This window comes from Neurospora hispaniola, assembly GCF_033458365.1.
Source record: "Neurospora hispaniola strain FGSC 10403 chromosome Unknown B0T23scaffold_7, whole genome shotgun sequence".
NCBI classification, from domain to species: Eukaryota; Fungi; Ascomycota; class Sordariomycetes; order Sordariales; family Sordariaceae; genus Neurospora; species Neurospora hispaniola.
Genome location: NW_026944412.1, coordinates 2,036,550 through 2,053,984, shown reverse-complemented (window position 1 = coordinate 2,053,984; position 17,435 = coordinate 2,036,550). Strand labels below are relative to the sequence as shown.

The 17,435-nt window shown below is 51.8% G+C and overlaps 4 protein-coding genes across 4 annotated transcripts; 1 reads left to right on the top strand and 3 right to left on the bottom strand.

Annotated features, from left to right (window-relative positions):
• The first annotated feature begins 959 nt into the window (after positions 1 to 959).
• B0T23DRAFT_218340 (ubiquitin-conjugating enzyme/RWD-like protein) lies at positions 960 to 2,020 on the top strand. Its single transcript, XM_062833687.1, has 2 exons — positions 960 to 1,172; positions 1,299 to 2,020. The coding sequence occupies exons 1-2, from the start codon at positions 1,146 to 1,148 to the stop codon at positions 1,881 to 1,883; spliced, it is 612 nt and encodes a 203-aa protein (XP_062690062.1). The 5' UTR covers positions 960 to 1,145; the 3' UTR covers positions 1,884 to 2,020.
• A 1,408-nt stretch (positions 2,021 to 3,428) lies between these two features.
• B0T23DRAFT_407133 (uncharacterized protein) lies at positions 3,429 to 9,274 on the bottom strand (the record flags this gene model as incomplete). Its single annotated transcript, XM_062839162.1, has 5 exons — positions 3,429 to 7,081; positions 7,325 to 7,455; positions 7,650 to 7,764; positions 8,172 to 8,368; positions 9,246 to 9,274. 5 exons carry the CDS (start codon positions 9,272 to 9,274, stop codon positions 3,429 to 3,431), a joined length of 4,125 nt encoding a protein of 1,374 aa, XP_062690061.1.
• Positions 9,275 to 10,585: 1,311 nt separating this feature from the next.
• On the bottom strand, positions 10,586 to 11,354 carry B0T23DRAFT_218296 (uncharacterized protein). Its single transcript, XM_062833685.1, has 3 exons — positions 11,061 to 11,354; positions 10,925 to 11,007; positions 10,586 to 10,853 (listed from the first exon to the last, which is right to left on the bottom strand). Exons 1-3 carry the CDS (start codon positions 11,149 to 11,151, stop codon positions 10,662 to 10,664), a joined length of 366 nt encoding a protein of 121 aa, XP_062690060.1. The 5' UTR covers positions 11,152 to 11,354; the 3' UTR covers positions 10,586 to 10,661.
• Positions 11,355 to 14,989: 3,635 nt separating this feature from the next.
• Positions 14,990 to 17,115, bottom strand: B0T23DRAFT_218237 (uncharacterized protein). Its single transcript, XM_062833684.1, has 2 exons — positions 16,913 to 17,115; positions 14,990 to 16,600 (listed from the first exon to the last, which is right to left on the bottom strand). The coding sequence occupies exons 1-2, from the start codon at positions 16,958 to 16,960 to the stop codon at positions 15,050 to 15,052; spliced, it is 1,599 nt and encodes a 532-aa protein (XP_062690059.1). The 5' UTR covers positions 16,961 to 17,115; the 3' UTR covers positions 14,990 to 15,049.
• Between the last annotated feature and the right edge of the window lie 320 nt (positions 17,116 to 17,435).

Sequence of the window (17,435 nt, the reverse complement as noted above, 5' to 3'; positions counted from 1 at the left end):
TTTTTGGCGCCGGTGACGGAATCCCAGAACAACACACACCGAACGTTGGTAATGGCGACGCTGGATCTAGAGTAGAAATCTTTTCGAGAGTTTATCATTAGGCAGAACGGGTCTTGCCAAAACACATCATTGGTCTTCACTTTTTGTCATTGCTCAGGTGTGGCTCGGCTTTCTACTTCTCATGGACGTACGATATACTTGCAATCTCATGGTAGAGGTAGTCTTCCTCGCCGTGATTGTTACTGTAAAGTAGGCTGTAAACCCTAACCCCTGTATCCGGCCCAAAGTCTGTGCCTGCCGGAATATGGTGAGGGCCTTGATGGCCCAAGTTCTCTTCGTCGTTGAAAAAAACAAACCGACCACGTCACGGTCAGTACATGGAAATGACACCTTGGAAATCCTCTAATCAAGAATTTGAGCATACTTGATGTATTCTGGACCTGATTCTTAGGCAGTTCCTGACTAGATAACTCTGGTCGATGCGCTTTCAAATTATGGTGATCCCTATTACAGATTGGTAACGGCCTTTCCAAGCCCAAGGCATAGAACATGCTCACGTTGCATCACCCGCGGCATGGACCAGGACGGCCCCGCTCTGAATGCCACCACAAATAGCCCCACAGTAAACCGCCCTACCGGTCAGGTCTTGGCACCTAGCACTTGCCGTGGGGCGTGGAGTGCTGCAGCCTTGACGACGGAGCTCTCGCTCTTTCTCCTTCGTGGACATCAGTCAGCATCTTTCAACCATTCATCATCACATTCTCTTTCCTAGAGGACAGTATATCCCCAACTACTATAAGACACTGTTCGTTGCGTCGTCACTTTCTACATCCTTGCTTTGCCTTTTTTTCCCCCATAAGCAAAGAATACCTCACCAGCCCAGTCCGCTTACCCCGCCATCAACACGAGCACGCAAACAAGCTTATGCACGCCTTGTTTGTTGACCAACGTCACCGCCGTCGGTCATTTTACTAGTTCACTTTGAGTCTCACAACTGCCAAATCACATTTGAGGTGATCACAGCATCTGAAGTTGAACATCTATCTCTACCTCTTATCCGTCCTCACCCGCTACATCAGTCATCGTTGGGTACATCCCGTCCAAGTACTACTTGGTTTAGTCGAGTGTGTTACCTACCAGCAGCCATGGCCTCCACGAAGCGCATCGCGAAGGTAAATATCACATCGTTTGCCCTGCCTTTTGAACCTGACGACATCCCTAAAGAGGAAGAAGAGGGAGAAGGAAGAGATGAAATAAAAGACCCACGAAACTAACCCTATTGTTCGCCCTCCGTCCAGGAATTCGCAGACTGCACCACCGCCCCACCCCCTGGCATCTCCATCACCCTCCCCTCTGACGCCGACCTACACACCTGGCACGTCACCGTCACGGCGCCCCCCAACTCCGTCTACGCCCCCGGTCGCTTCGGCCTCATCCTCAAGCTTCCCACCGATTACCCCTTCAAGCCTCCGACCATCAATTTCACGACGCGCATCTACCACCCCAACATCACCAACGACTCGCTGGGGAACATCTGCCTGGGCCTGCTGAAATCCGAGAACTGGAAGCCCGCGAGCAAGATCATCAGCGTGCTGGAGGCTGTGCGCAACATTCTCGTCGAACCGATGCCCGACGACGCGCTCGAGCAGCGCATTGCGGATGAGTACCGGAGGGATCGGCCCGAGTTCGAAAAGAATGCAAGGGCGTATGTGGAGAGGTATGCGAAGGGGTCGGTGAATTTTGTGCAGGCTCCTCCCCCTCCGGAGAAGAAGGATGGTGCGCCTGCGGGTGCTACTACTGGTGCTGTGAATCCTGGTCGCGCTGCTGGTAGGCAAGGAGGTGCTAGCTCGGGTTCGGCGTCCCGCCCTGCTCCACCTGCGTAGGGGCAGGGGCGTAGGTGATAGGTGGCTGCTAGAAGATATACGCTTTTTGTCACTTGATGAAGCTGTTCAAAATGCATAGCGATGACACAGAGTCTCTGTGATACGAGCGACGTGATGCGTAACGGGGATGGGAGGTTCGTGACAAGGATTCTTTAACCGGCATATGTGCGACAGGATTAGAAGGAATCGAAAGAAGCCGGGTGTATGGCAAGCTCGTTACCAAAATAACTGGACTTGATGAATAAGGCTAGCACTAGGCTGGAGATGGTTATCGATGGGAAAAGTGCTTAACCAGAACTGGACGTGGCGATCACTGAACGCCTGGGTTGGTCTGACAACTGCTAGACATCAACGCAAGACAAGGCCAATAGTGATAGGCATCATTGATCATGGGAACGAAGAGTGGAGGAAGTACATCGAACTGGCTCAGCTGATGATGGAGCAAGCATTATTATGAGGCTCATAGCAATGTCTAATGCGAAAATCCTTGGAAATTAGATTTGAGCCATACATACCCCCCTTCAAAAAAGAGTCACAATGATTACCCACTTTTGCTCTGTTCAAGTCATGCTTGATTGTACGTAGTTCAACTTATGCAATATGCTTATGCCTATGCTTATGCTATGCTATGCTTTCGAACCTCGAACTTGTCCCCTTCATAGCAACTCGCTCTCTTTTTCTCTTTCCCTTTCCTTTCGCCTGGAAACCTTGACCATATGTGACCTTGACTGAATGAATAATCCTTGCCTTTGCCTTACCTTGGCTCCTTCTAAAAACAAAACCATTCCGCGTATTTTTTTTGAGATCGATCCCCTCTTCCTCTCGTGTACATACAAACGCAGAAAAAACAATCAAACGAACAACACAAGACACAAAGCGCCACAACAACCGCTTCCCGACCACCCAAGGAAGATATGTACAAAAGAAAAGACAGGGAGATGCGCCCTCTGCAAGAGGATGTGGTTGGTAATGATAGAGATTGGGGGGTGCTATAAGGCGGATAGGCTTCGCCTGTGCATAATGGAAAGGTATAAAACAGCCCCTTTCCCTTTAGGGAATGGAAGAATTAACAAGACTTGTGAGTCATGACAACATCAAAGGTAAAGTAGGTAGGTAGTAGTGTAGACAAGATACAAGGGAATTGTTGAGGAAGACGTCAAGTCAGCCGAATAAACTGGATGAGTAGTGTTGTTGTATGTGTCTTTGTTGTGTTGGATAAAAGGCTAAAACCTTTAAAGGATATATGCTATGGTTTGATATGCCCATGGTGGTATCGAAAAATTACAATAGGTAAAAGGCACCGCCTGAGCGGGGGGAGTTATACAGAGCGGAGAAAAAAAAATGGCTAGTCTTGGTTGGGTATGATGCCGGCAGATAGATGATGGAAGCTTGAATGATATTCGAGTAAGAGTGGGAAGGAAGCATTTGTTCTGCTCAGGAGCTCCCGCTCTCCAAGTGATCATGGTTATGGTTGTGATGAACGCTTCCGCCGAGGTTCAGGTTCAGAGGACCAAGAGCAAGTATGGACACGGGCCGAGGTGCACACTACATCACCTCATCCGCCCTTGACTGTTCACGATCCCCCCTTTTTCTACTAAACAGCGTTGAAGCCTTCCGGTTGCCGTGGCCATCGTCTTCGGCAGCGAGGTCCAGCCCAGCAGCCTGCGACCTGGACGCTGGGTTTCCAATATGAGCGGCCCTATTCAGCCGGGGTCCAGCCTCACTAGCGGCCTCCTGCAGGGCCCTCCACTTTTGGATGTTTTCGCGTCGTTCCTGTCGCTTCTCCTCCACCGCTTCCTGAGTCAGATGTCCGATGCCGTTGCGCCGCTTGTAGCATGCCTCCATCAGCATGTTGCAGTCGATCAGCCGCCGAGGGAACGCCTGTACCACACCAAACATCTCCATCGGATCCTGGACCGCCCTGATCTCATTCTCGCCGAGCTTGAAGATGGTGAGGGCGATGCGGAACAGGGTGCGAGAGCCTTCGTAGAAGAACACATCCCAGACGCGCAGCACGGTTTCGATTGGGAGCGTTCCGATAAAACACGACATGAACCAGGCCGTCATGCACAGCGTGATGGCGGGGAGTCGGTTCGGATCGCTGATGCTGAGGTTCTTGCCGCCGTGCCTCACGCGGTTCCCTAACCGGTGTCTTCTGCTGGGGTTCCCTTCAAGCTCGTCTCCACCAATCTGCTTCCAGACGTTGGGTAACGAATCCTTCAACGTCCCCATCAGCACACCAAGATCGACCTTGGAGCCTTCCAAGCTCATTTCGTGCGTCCCTGGCAAGTAGACTCGCGTTATGACGTTCAACAGCCAGAATGCCTGCTCTTCGGTTTCGACAAACAAAAGAAGCAACCCAGCCAAGAAGTTCAGCGATTGACAGTAGCCGATCCGTGGATTGTACAAGGCAAATGCATGGAGAACGCGGCGCAGAGAGCTAATAATTTCGGGCTCCTGGGCAGGGTCGGCCGGTTGGGTGACGCCCGGGATATATCCACTAGCAGCCTGGCTGTCACCACCAGGTGTTGTCGATGGTGGCGGTTTGAATCGTATGTTATCCGGGAATGTTCGGTGTAGATCTTTCTCGATGTCTTCGCAGATCAACGGCTTTACTTCACCCTTTGTATCCGGCAGCTTGCCTGGACCTTTCGGATCTAGTCCTGCACGCCTGACCAAGTCATCGTATACACCCCTGTGCTTGCTGAGAAGTGCTGGCCCCCCGGCGTAATAAAACCAAGCTGCACCGCGCCAGTCGGGCGGAATGCCTTTCCGAATAAACCTCTTGGTCTTGTTACTTCTTGGGGGAAACCTGTTCGGCCTGTCCGTCATGAGAGAATTATCCTTGAGAAAAGCAATCCATTTCCTCCTGCGGCGTGCCAGGTATTCGCTGTATTGGGCATCCCAGGCGTCATACTGCTGACGGGTAACGTTGGAATTGGCTTTTCGGAAACCATATCGGTCACGGCTACCCGGTTCCTCCGGTGGTTCGACTGGCATATTCGCTGTTGGAATCGGTGTCAGGATGGCGCGAAATTTCTCCTCCTCCACTGCCGCTTCCTCCTCCTCTTCTTCTTCTTCTTCCTCCACTTCGTCAATGTCAGGGGTATCCATCGGTTCCATCGACTCCATCGAGTCCGTCGGTGCCGTGGGAGTACCTGCCATGGCGGGTTCCTGGGCCTGCAAATCAATTACATTATCGCCATCCATTAACTTGGCTGAGTCGTGCTTCGCCGGGTCCTTCGCGTCAGATTCCTGCCTCCTCCTTTCCATAGCCTCCCCGCTTATTGATTCCTGCCTCTGCTTCTCCATATACTCTGTGATACTCTGTTGCCTTTTCCTCTCCATGTCTTCGGTGATCGCCAAGCCAATGTCCTTTGGCAACGAGTTCATGAGTCCCGATTTCCGGAGAATGAAATTGGATAGCCTGGCGGATTTTCGGGATATTGGCCTCGCTCCAGGTAAAGGCAGTGGATCGTCGTGCATCGCCTCGAAGATTTTAGTCGTCCGGTCGGTGTCAGGGTCCGAATGACTGGTGGCAGGCCGGGAGTTATCCCCCAGGGGAAATACTCCGATGTCCGGGTCAAAATGGTCGGTATCGTCCAAAAACCTCCGGCTTTTGCGAAAACCGATGTTATCGATTTCCGAATCATTAAAACCCCGCTCATACATGACCATTACGTCCTCGATGCTCGGGCCGTCGTCGGCTACCGAATTCGTTCGCCAACTCGCGCGAGCATAGCCATTAATGATGGATTGCTCAGTAATGCTGTGGGTGGTTAGAATACTGCAACGCTCTCCAGAGTTCGTAGCAAATGGAGAGCGAAAGCTTGGTGGCCTAAATTCCTCCTGTATCCACGCCGGAGGTTCGCGGGTCGTAGGCGAGTAAAAGTTGTTGTGGTTGTTGTAACTGACAGGCGGCGGAGGTCGTCCAGCAAAGGGGCGCCTTGTTACTGGCGGCTGGTCCCTGGCTGCGGCTTGAAGCTGGTCATTTGACGGACGTTTGGCAATCGAAGACGAGAACGTGCTTGACGAGTGCGAAGACGCAGTGGAGAAGCGGCGGTCCTGGGGCCATTGATTAGGCGCAATGTTTTCGTTGTATGGTGTCGGGTGGTTGTTTGCAGGGTGCAGGCTGTCGAACGAAGGTTCATCGTGATGGCGGACCGGAGGCGCCGCTCGCATGACGGAAATGTCCGAGTTCTTGGATCGTATAGACACACTCGTCTTGCGCGGACGGGAGAAGTTCTCGACAACCATGACTGAGTCCGTGTTGGCCCGGCGAGAATGGGCAATTGAGGAAGTGTAACTGTGGGCGGGCGAAGTGGGCGTTAGCGGTATTGGCGAGTGGCGCATCACCTCATCGTCGATCTGCTGACTTCCTCGGCCGATCAAGGGGAATTTGCGGGTGGACAGCCGTGTAGGCGACGGTTCCGGGTCTTCTCGTTCTTCTTGTGGTTGCAATTGGTCCTGGTCACGGTCCTGGTCCGAGTCTTCGGGCTCGAGCGCCTCGGGTATAAAGGGGTGGGAGGAGAGGCCGGGAAATACGGAGCGCGGTGTCAGTCTCGGGGTGCCAGTGGGTGTGGTCGACTCGGCCCGTGACCTCTGTGACGATCTGTGTGACGTGATGTGGTGGTTGTGATTCACTTGGAATGGACTCGGAGGGACGGGCGAAACATTTCTCGAGCGTGCATCGATGGAATCCCAGCGAGGGGAGGCCGGGGTGCGGTTTGGGAGCGCCAGGGGCACAGTCGGCCTGTGGTGGTTCATTGCACTGGCATACTGGGTGCGCTGCGGGTGTTGGGAATGCGCTTCTGGTGCTGAGGCTATTGCGGGCGATGTGCGACCATGTCCATGACTCCCTCGGCGCGGTTCCATGCGGATCGGGTGGTGGTGGTGGTGGTTATTATCGTTGTTCAGGAGTGGTGGATGTTGCTGGAGCGGATTGCAGTGGACGGGATGATGGTGGTTGTTGTTGAGGGCCTGAGGGTGCTGCTGCTGATGGTGCAACGGACCTGAAGCGGCAGCGTCGTGTTTCGGCCAGGGTCCGGGTCCAGCATGAGCCGGCAAAGGGACGGCGCCATTGGCACCACCATTGGCACTGTTCAGCTCTGCACTATTCGGAGTCAGACGACGACCAAAGTGGAAATGGTGACTCCGTTCCCGTTCGTTTGGAGGATGCATCATGCCGGTGCCAAATGCTGTGCTGGATAGTGGTTTAGTTTTCTGGGAAAAACACAAGAATGCGTGGCTATGTCTCGTCTCGTCTCTCGGGATCAGTCATGCGAAGCCTGCAGCACCAAGCGGCAGCAGCAGCATCATCACAGTCGGGGATCCAGAATTAGATACAGCGAGACACGGCACCAACCCAGATGCCAACCCAGATCCGTCCGTTTCGGCAGCTGCGTATCAACAGCAGCCAAGCATCAGGTTAGGTAGGGTACCTAGGGCAGTGATTCGAACCGAACCGCGGACTCGAACAGTGACTTTGGAATCGAGGACTGGTGGTGTCCAATGGAAGCCCGAGTCCGGATGGGATGAAAGCCGAATCTGGATAAAAGTGGTCTGGAAAGGGCTGTTGTTACTACCAGACAAGCAAGCTGGACTTGGAGATTGCCCGAGTTGCTAGCTTCTCGGAAGAAGTGGAAGAAGGTGAAAGGAGTTAGTTAGGAAAGAGAAGGCCAGGCCGAGAGCAGAAACCCACTCGGCTCCTCCTCCCAAGTCACAATTATTTTTTTTGTTAATATTTTCGCGTCGCTAATTACCCACCCAAAATGAGGGCCATACTGAGCCTGGAGGAGAGGGACTGACTGGCAACAGGAGTCCTGACCAGAGACCAGGGAGCCGGGCCGTTCTACTGCTGCTAACAGCCACCATCCTGTCCCTGGTGGTGGATTCCCATTGAACTGTTTCTTACCTCTTCACAACGCTTTCGACTTGCGTATTCTGTCTGGTCCCGCAGTCTTCGCTTCAAGTCGCCCGCTGTGGAGTCCGAGAGCATGCATTCGCGGAAAAAAAAGGAATGTGAGCTTTGTGATAGCATTTGGAGGTTGAATGAGAAGACTGCAGCTGAGTGCTCCCAAATCCCCCTCCCCCCCCCCCCACGGAAATTGCCCACTGTGCCTGAAAGCTGAGACACCGAGACCTTAAAATTTCGGACGTGGGATCCTGGGCCCCGTACCTGCCTCCTGCAGTGTAAGCCTAGGTGCGCGGTACCTGAATTGACCGGGTGGATATGTGAGTGAGTGATCCTACCTTGTGCGATTGATAACTCGCTGCTTACATATTCACCAACCGTCTCCCGTCCCTTTCCACTTTTGGGTTGTTGGTGGTCAAAGGTGCCTCTGGCGTTTGCGGCTTTCTTGTTTTGGGTCGACAAGGAAGACCAACTTTCTGATACACGCACAAGAGCAAAAAGAGATGTCAGGTTCGTCCCAGCAAGGGGCAGGGGCCTTGAGAAGGCTCTTCCAAGTTCCAGCCCTCCAACGCTGCGGGTTGAGAGCCATGTTGCTAAGTATCGTTCTATCCAAGCAATAACCCAGCTTTTCTCTCGATTCTTTCGAGAAAAAACTTGGGCAAATAAGATGACGATAGGCGAATCGACACCGACAAAAATCGGCTTTTCCGTGCCCCTGCTCTTCGATAAACACCCTGAGAGCTCGTGCTCTGGTCGTCATCAAATGATCCCTCTCATTTCATTGCTCGCCTTACCTTTAGTGTGGTATGTATGCAGGACCTCTGCAAGCCCTTTTCATAGACTCACGAGGTAGCAGAAATGTATCCGTGTTACAACAGCCAGAGAGACCCCAGGCCCGGCCTCTGTGGAGATCGACGGGTGAACACCACTGCAGTGGGGAACTGGAAAGAACGGACCGTAGCCGCCCGGTCGTTGGTACCATCACACAAAAGTGCGTTCCGTTCTTTTTCGTCACCGGGCTACGACGCCTGCAGCGGCCGGGGGTTGATATGGGAGACCACTTCACACCCGATACCTACCCCGCGCGCACAGCTTGGTAGTAGCCTCTTCTTTCTTTTGTTTTTTTGCCCTTAAGGCTGTCTGAAAGCAACGACTCTCAAGGCTTATTGGTATGCGAGGGATATCGGCAAAGGCTTGGGTGAAAGTCGGCATTGCTTTTGGATAAAATACTGTCTACACTACACTCGCCGAAGTGGGATGACAAAAGTTGCATGAATGAGTGTGAATCCCTTTTGCTGCTAGAAGCGGATTCCGTTCGGACGATGTTGTCTTTCATCTTGGCCGACTACAAGCCACCCAGACAAAGCTCATGATGGCTCTTGTCAGTTTGTATACTGCCTCGACAGTGCCGCAAGCTATTATTATTGCACGTACATACACAAACGGACCTGAGGTTGTCCTGGTCTGCTCGAGGCATTGTTACAGGCTTTTAGGGGCTATGATAAACCTCTACGCAAGCACAATTCCTAACTGAGCTATGTAACCTCCATCGTAGTAAGGGGTTCGGGCGTGGCTTGGTCGGAGCACCGGCGGGAACAACGAAACGTCGAATGAGCGAGGGATGATCGGCAAGCTTGACTCTGAATCACTCCTAGATAGCGGGGCGGTGGAGTGGTGTAAAGCATTCTCGACATTGCCATTGGTGGTCATTGCCCATTGCCTCGATCTTGAACTCCCCCCTAGTGTACCGTTGCTTTTTGAAGCGAACCTGCGGCTTCGGACCACTTGGGATCTGATCCGCGATCCTGGGCTTGGTTTCTGTTTTCAGCTCCGAGAGGCAAGACGCTTGAGAGCGTCAAAAGTCGAGTAGGTACTAATAGATGCTCCAGTTTACCAGCGAGCAACAACCACAGAGCAACAGAGCTGCTACTCGGTCGGCGTCCAGTTGCCACGTAACTAAAACAGGAAGAGCTCGTCAGAGAGAGACAGAGAAAAGACCTTCAATGGATTATGTGGGACCGGGCAGCCATGATGGTCCTGAAATTGGATCAAATTCCTAGCGCTCCACTTCTTCTCTTGTTTTCTCGAAATTCCAAAATTTCTTGGCCTGCGACCTCGCATCGGCAGCCTGACAACCTAGCCATTTTCCAAATTAGCAATTCCACCGTTACGGCCGGAGGTAGGAACTGGCTTTCAGGCAACCCGCCCGGCGAGTCCGTTTACTAATGTTCCTGCATAGTCAGCCTAGAACTTTTTCGGATTATATGTTAAGAGGCGTCGATGTGTTATTTCTAACAATGTCGACTCGATACCTATCGGCCTCTCCTTTACAGAAAAAGTGCGTAAAGACTTGTCCTCGACGCCGGATTCGATACGAAGTCACATGTCCCAATCTTGCAATGTCAGCTCATGGTCCCCCCCGGGCGTGGAAATTATTCAAAGCGATGACGCCTCGTTTGACATCCTGGATGAACATCACCAGTCAACATTGCTAATGGGTAGCAGTCCAGGGGTGTGGCGTCTGCAAACGGGGCCGAGTCTGGCCTGCACCCGGTTTGTCATTCCCTTTGTTATGAACACCAGGCGCAAGCAAACAGATATAAGATCACGGCACCCGATGTATCGCCAATCTCACAGCATGGCTTTCCTCTCCACGGAAGTTGACACCAGCTGGCTAGCGGCCATGTACCCCAGGGTTTGTACGTATGGGTGACAGGCAAACGAGAGACCCACGACGGCGCCGAAGGCGAACAAACCGTAAACGGACCAGCGTCGATAATGGGACTCGTACGACGTGTTCGTTACCCGTGAGACAGTGGGCCGCACGACGTCGATTGCCTAGATTACTGGATAACATTCAACACTCAGTTCTGGATCGTTGGGCCGGACAGTCCTTCAGTGACTGTTTCATGACTGCAATGGAGCGCCATGTATTCGATGCGTTGCCTCGAGGACAAGGCCAGAATGCCATAGTGCAAACTTTGGAGGCCGACTATTGATTGTCGGCGAGTGTGAACTACCCCAACTCGGACCGACAAATTCTTGTGGTGGTCATGCTGTGGACCGGTCAGCGCGTCCAAAACCCAGATGCATGATCTGGATCACCAGTTGGTATGGAACCAGTTACCCGGTAGCCGGTTGCTGATACAGCATACCAGTACGTCATTTGCGAAGGCTTGACCCAGCTCATAAGCGCAATTCGCATTCTTGCTGTGCTCGCGATCAGACGACCGCCGTCAGTGGTGCCTCCGTGGGTGATATACAGATTAGGCGGAACTGGTAGGATGGAATGAGGGGGATAGGTTCCGATACCAGTTCGCGATTCATGGTTGTCATTTCCAGCAACGAGAACATACGCTCATCCGGGAACACGGCCAGAGAGATTCATGTCGCCGGTCTCATATGAGATTGCAACTGGCAGTCACTGGAGTTGCTCGCATCGAACTTTTCACACAAAGCCAGTGACAACCCTCCAATTTCACGTGATTGCGCGATCGAATCGATGACGTCCTCGGTGGACTACACTAGTGTCATGCATTGACATTACACTATGTACACTACACTACACGTCCGGATTGCGCACATCACTTGGGAACATGGCGCTGACATTGTGAAATCTGGCAGAGTGATAACTGGTAGTGTACAATGAGCATCGGATCCAGAGGAACGGAATTCGAAGACACGGACCAGACTCCAACGAGACCAACTCGAAACTGGAACGAACCAAAGGACAGATCCCAACCAACAATCGACATGCAAAATGTGGCTGAGAAGTGGAAGCTTGCCGCGAACGTGCCTTCCCAACACGTGCAGTAACGTCACGATCAACAGCCAAGTGGGCCTTGATCCAAGCGCCCTCTTCTTTGTATTCTTTCAACCACTCGGAAGGTCAGATTTGGCAATGTCGACCCACATCCAAAGCTGCGCAGGACGTGCTGCTGGCGATGCACAAGCCAGAGAAAGGTCAGAGCGTCGGCTCGAGCAGCTCCCCCTCTTGGCGCTGCGAGACTGCATGCAGCTTCCTGCAACGCGTGCAGCGCCCCGGCCTCCCCCCCCCCCCCAACACCTCACGCAGGCGGAGCAACCCCCGTCTTTTCGTTTCTCCATTGTACACTATGGAAGCGTCCAGCACCGCCTATCAACCGGGGCGTTCTACCGCCAGACTACCTCGAGGTGATGGCGGGACAATAGAGCTTTTCCCTTCCAACAATCTTTTCGGATCACCGCTCCTCTCTTTTTGAGGTTATCTGATATTACATACTACGATGCCGGTCCGCCATCAACTTTTCACTCCGTCGTTGGTGATGTTGTTGTTGATGCTGGGGTATTATGGGGCTTCAGTTCCTCAGCTGGGAAAGAAGAGCCTTTGACTTCAACCACAAAGCTGGCAGCGAGGTGTACATGGAAATCTGGTTCCTAGTCAAAGGTCCGTCTCCAGTAAACCGGGAAAAAAGTGGAAGCTCAAAACTCTTCTTCCCTTGCCTACAGTATCCGCCCTCTTAAGAGTCTCACCAAGTCTCACCTTCTCTTGTTCTCGCAACTGCCAGCAGCATCCTCTCTCGTTGTCGCCCAAAAGAAAAAAAAAAAAAAAAAAAAAAAAAAAAAAAAAAAAAGGCTTTCGAGGTTCTCCGCACGCGTTCCCCTTTTCCCTTCTTCCCGCTGTCTCTAGCGCTGCCTGTACTTTGCATGTAACACTACTGGGCAGAAGTACCGTCATAGTAGCGTAGCTAAAAGGTAGGTACTTGCTAAGCCATAATCCCCAGGTTCAGAGACCAGTTGGCTACCAGGGGTACGTAATAAGGTACAGTACGTAGCTCTCGTGGGCTGGCCGCGGCCGGTCTTAGTGTAGTTGGAGGCTTGGAGCTTCCCCCAGTTCCCCAGTCAGAGTTCCCCCAACTGGGTGGGTGTCTCTGCTTACCCTAGGCTCTTTACACTTCCACTTCTCTCTCTCTCTCTTCGGACGCTTTTTGCTTTGCCGCCCACCACCACCCACCACCCCCAGCCTTCTTTCCCCCAGATCTTTTTTTTCTCTCTCTCTCCCTCCGTCTTTCCTCTTTCTTCTCTCTTTTCTCCATTTCCGCCACCTTTTCACACGCGTTTTTACCGCCTCGGTCGCGACTTTGCGAGTCTCTCCGATATCGCGTTAACTACTTAATTCAACAAGTTTCACAATGTCTGCCACCCGCAAGAGAAAGGCTGAAGAGGAGCCCGAAGAGCTCGTTTCCCTCCCTGAGGATTCTGACGGTGAGGAGGAAGAGGAGTAAGTACTACCCGCTGTTTTCACCTCTCTAGCTTCATCTGTTCTTTGTTTCTTCGTCATCGTTTTGCGATGTGCCTCGGCAACAAGAACACGCGTTGGTGACGGAGCTTTGCTGCCTTTGCGCATTGCGGCGCCAATGCTTTGCTTTGTCGCTAGTTGAATCGCCAATCGTATATTGGTGTGGATTGCGATCACCCGACACTTCAAGAGGCGGCGCCATCACTTTCAGTGGGTAAACGAAGACAGGCAAAAGACATGCATATGAATATATCTTTCATCCAAGCTAGGATAGCTGACAAACGGCCTCCCACAGGTATGTCTCCACTGGCGATGAGGAAGAGGATGTTGATGACGACGAAGAAGATGAGGAGTACGACGGCGAGGAAGGAGGCGAAGATGAAGAGGAAGAGGAAGAGGAGACCACAGGTAAGTCACTGCAGCCCTGCCCACTTTGCCCCTGCTAGCTAGTCTTGGACAGATATAACTGACAGAACTGACGTTCCAGACAAAGCCCCTCCCAAGAAGAAGCTAAAGACGGCAGCTGCCGAAGACGAGGAGGAAGAGGAACAAGACGAGGAAGAGGAGGAGGGTGACGAAGAGGATGAGGACGAGGAGGAGATTCCCGAAGAAGAGGAAGAAGATGATGATGCCGAGGCCGAGGCCGAAGAGGGTAGCCCCAAGAAGGCACAGCGTTCGGCCTCCAAGGCCGTGGACGAGGATGACGACGAGGAGGAGGCTGATGCCGCCAAGGCTGCTGCTGGTGGTGATGATGAGGAGTAAGGGGGCTCATTGCCTCCCTCTCCTCTTAGTTTCACGGCCACGGCCTTGTTTGGCCTTTCCTGTTTCCTTCAACCTCATTGTCATTGCTTGAGTTACTTGGCTTGGGAGTCATCTTGGATCTGGTGCTTTTTGGATATGGATTTGATAGGCGACTGCTTAGAGATGAAAAACATGAATAATGATGGCTTCAGGGTTTGGTTGATCGATGGACGTGAAGTGCATATCAATCGCGAGAAGATAAATAAGATACTTCTGGGGCCAAGTTATGTAGTGCGACATCAATACATCTCAAGCATGACATCTACTCAAAGGACTATACCTTGCTCAAATCGGACCCGCTCCATGCGTTCGTTGACTGGATCTGTCGTCACATTAAACATTTCCAGGAACAAGAACCCAATTCTCTCAGTGTCCAATCAATAGGTAGCTGAACCGAACAGGCACGTTGGACCGATCCGGATCCCGGTCCCCCACATCCGTAAGGGACCGAACGAATAAATGGTGTGCATGACACTCGACACTCATTCTGATTGACCACTGGATCGTTTTGATTCGTCTTTGTATGCGCATATGAAATCGGGGTATTGGAGGGCAGTCCTTCGGTCCGGGGTGCAAATGTCAGAAGTCCAACCAAAGCAGGGTTGAAATACCGGGAGATACGTATATTTACTTGGTCCGTTGTGAGTCTCGCAAGCTGAGGCGTGGAGGTTGAAGACTTTTTTTTTTCCGAGTTGCTTCAATGTCCTACGTACACTACAAGAAGTCTGGGAAAAAGTCAAATTAGAACAAGTCACTCGTTTTTTTATCCAGAAGCTGGATATCTAGTGCTTGGAAAGTGTTTTCATGAATATGGCTAGTATTGATGTATTTCTTGTCACTCACATGAGGTGCAGGACCGTCGGTTAATGTGTTATGTACCACTGGACTAGCCATGCCCTCCTTCCCTTTTACGCTTTTCCTTTTGTTTATAAGTCGGTTATCGCCAGACAACGCTGTCTTCCTATTTATTTTAATATATGTTCCGACAAATCCTCTGCCCTATCATACATAATCCTCGTATATTTCGTGTTCCAAACGCTTCTAGTGTCGTGACTTACCATGTGTGTATTTACCTGGTGCAAACAATGCCTCATGATTTCCCTTCCCCCCCCCCCTTCTCCCCCCCTTTTTTTTTTCTTTTCGATTGTCTTTTCACCACTTCGCAACCCAGCATCATTGACCTTCCCTATTCGCATTCCCATACTCATCCCAGATCTTCCTCAACTGCTTCCTCTCCGCCGCCAGTCGCTTGTGCTCATTCTCCAATGTCTGAATGTACATCCTTGCGCGGTCAAGGACCTCAGATTTGCTCACTCGGCGTTCCTTGTCCGGAATATCCAGCTCAGCCATATCGGTAAGTCTTCCCAGTGGCTGTGTCTGCTCTGTGGTTTCGGCTTCGAACCCTTGCTCACCGGGAAGGGCCACCGAGGGAGGGAGCACGTCCAAAAGCGCTTCGAAGTGGGCGTTGAGTCGGTTACGGTACTTTTGTTCTACCTTGTTGTGCTTGATGCGGGCGATTTCCTGCCGGGGACTCGCTGTATGTGCTGTGTCGAGGTCTAAGTCATGTCCAGTGACGGAATAACTCCTGTTGCTGTTGTTGTCGAGCGTGGTGGTATAGTTGAGCACCATGTCCGTGTCACCGTCACAAATTCCGGCTTCCCATGCTTGCTCCGCATACGAGGCTCTTCTACTCGTTATCCTTTTTAAGCCGACCCCCTTGTATGATTGTTGAACTGGTTGTTGTTGTTGTTGTTGTTGTTGTTGTTGTTGTTGTTGTTGTTGTTGTTGTTGTTGTTGTTGCTTCCTCTTCTTGTTGCTCTTGCTGTCTTCTTTTCGCCCCTTTTCTTTGCCTTTTGGGTTCATCAAACTTCCAGCAACATCTTCCTGCACCCATAACAGCGAGGACGGGCGGCTAGCCGTCAAGCTGCGATTGACAGCAGCTGAGAGTTTCGTGCCGGCTGACGACGGGCTATGTGCTGATTCTTCGTCTTCAAGCTTGCTGCTAACCATTTGTCCGTCCTCTGTCTGTGCCAGTCGGTGTCGCCGTCTCTTTCTAAGCTTCTCCTTTTTCTTCGCAGCACCTAATTCCCCTGTTAATGCTGCCTGGCTTCGCCGATATGCGTTTGTATAGGTAGTGATCATGTTCTGATCGATGTATTTGTGTTCCCCATTATAACCCCCACCCAATACAGGCTTCAATATGTCGGGTAGCGATTGCAAAGATAGTCCCGCGGTGGTTGGGCTTTCGTACTGCATTTCGTCGGCCACGTAGGGGGGCCATGCAGTGTGCGTTTGGTTGCAAGTCGGCCATGTATCAGAAGGGAATGAACTGGCAGTAACGACATCTGCTGAAAAAGCTGTAACAGGGGAGGTGAGAGAGCCCAGCAGATAAGCTGAGTGAGATGTAACCGGTATCGAGCCGGACACAGTGAGTGCTGAGGTGGACAGTGTCAGCCCTACGGAGCTAGTTCCATCCGAGAAGCTGCTCGAGCGGAGACAGTGTGGTATATGATGATCCGCATATACGCCATGAGATCTGGACGGGGCGTGTTGTATCGGCGCACAGTTGGTTCTTGAATTCGCGTAGTTGTCTGTTTGCAATTGTAGAGTAACCGCGGGGGTTGAGAAGTCAGAATGAGTAAGTTGTTGGTAGTCTAAACAAGCATAGCCGGAGATGTACGGGTCATGAGGATGATTGCATGGTATGCTCGGATGGGTCGATGGCTGTCATACTGTCAGTTGAGATACTTCAAAGGTTACCAGAAACTAAAGTGTGAACTGCTGGCAGTGGTCCGATTCTTGGCTTAGTAGCAGCGGGTAGATTCTGGGCGCGATGGCAGATCATATCTGAGTATCCCGGCAATATCAGGCCATGATTTCGGAAAACATGCCACTCTGAGCCATGGTTATCACATTCCTTCGGCGATAAGCTTTGGACAGACATGGACAAGCAGATCCCCCGTGGTACAGGGCCGTGTTCGGGTATAACTCGTGGGAAAGGAGCACGAACAAAGAAACCGTGCGACTGACACTTACTTGTATATCATCATAGGAAGGTCGACGATCACTGTCCAAAGGTTGCATTGTTTAGCGGATGAGTATCTTGCTATTGCCTCAAACATGGGAGTCCAGAGATGCCAGGATCAAGGCAAGACTCTCTCTGGCTCTGGCGATCATGTTCTCTGATACTTATAGCTCCAGAGAACTCTGTTCTGTTTCACAACGAGAAGGGGCCATAATATTGACTGCCGGTTTTCTGCAGAGATGTTTGCAAGGAATAGCGCGTTTTCTGATTTGGAGGTACTAGAGGCAACTACGTTGCAAGTTTGCCGACGGAACGAGACGCCATCTCAGGATTGGGACACCTGATGAGGCTACCGTAAAAATGGGAGAGTCACTGTGCCATTGTGCCCAAACAGAAACAGGACGAGAATAGCCCATCCCGGAAATTCGGGGGATTCCATTCGGAAAAGAGTGTATGCGTGGGTTTCCGTCTCAATAACTGAATGTCGGTAGACAGGGGGCGGCTATGCCCGGCTCCGCGCTTGTTGGCTGCTCG

Coding starts and splice junctions, on each gene's coding strand:
- B0T23DRAFT_218340 (XM_062833687.1), top strand. CDS start 1,146: ATGGCCTCCACGAAGCGCATCGCGAAG. Junction 1,173..1,298: donor CCACGAAGCGCATCGCGAAG/GTAAATATCACA, acceptor CCCTCCGTCCAG/GAATTCGCAGACTGCACCAC.
- B0T23DRAFT_218296 (XM_062833685.1), bottom strand. CDS start 11,151: ATGTTCTCGTTGCTGGAAATGACAACCATGAATCGCGAACTGGTATCG. Junction 11,008..11,060: donor CTACCAGTTCCGCCTAATCT/GTATATCACCCA, acceptor TCGCGAGCACAG/CAAGAATGCGAATTGCGCTT. Junction 10,854..10,924: donor TATCAGCAACCGGCTACCGG/GTAACTGGTTCC, acceptor ACCGGTCCACAG/CATGACCACCACAAGAATTT.
- B0T23DRAFT_218237 (XM_062833684.1), bottom strand. CDS start 16,960: ATGCAACCTTTGGACAGTGATCGTCGACCTTCCTATGATGATATACAA. Junction 16,601..16,912: donor CTTCCTATGATGATATACAA/GTAAGTGTCAGT, acceptor ACAGTATGACAG/CCATCGACCCATCCGAGCAT.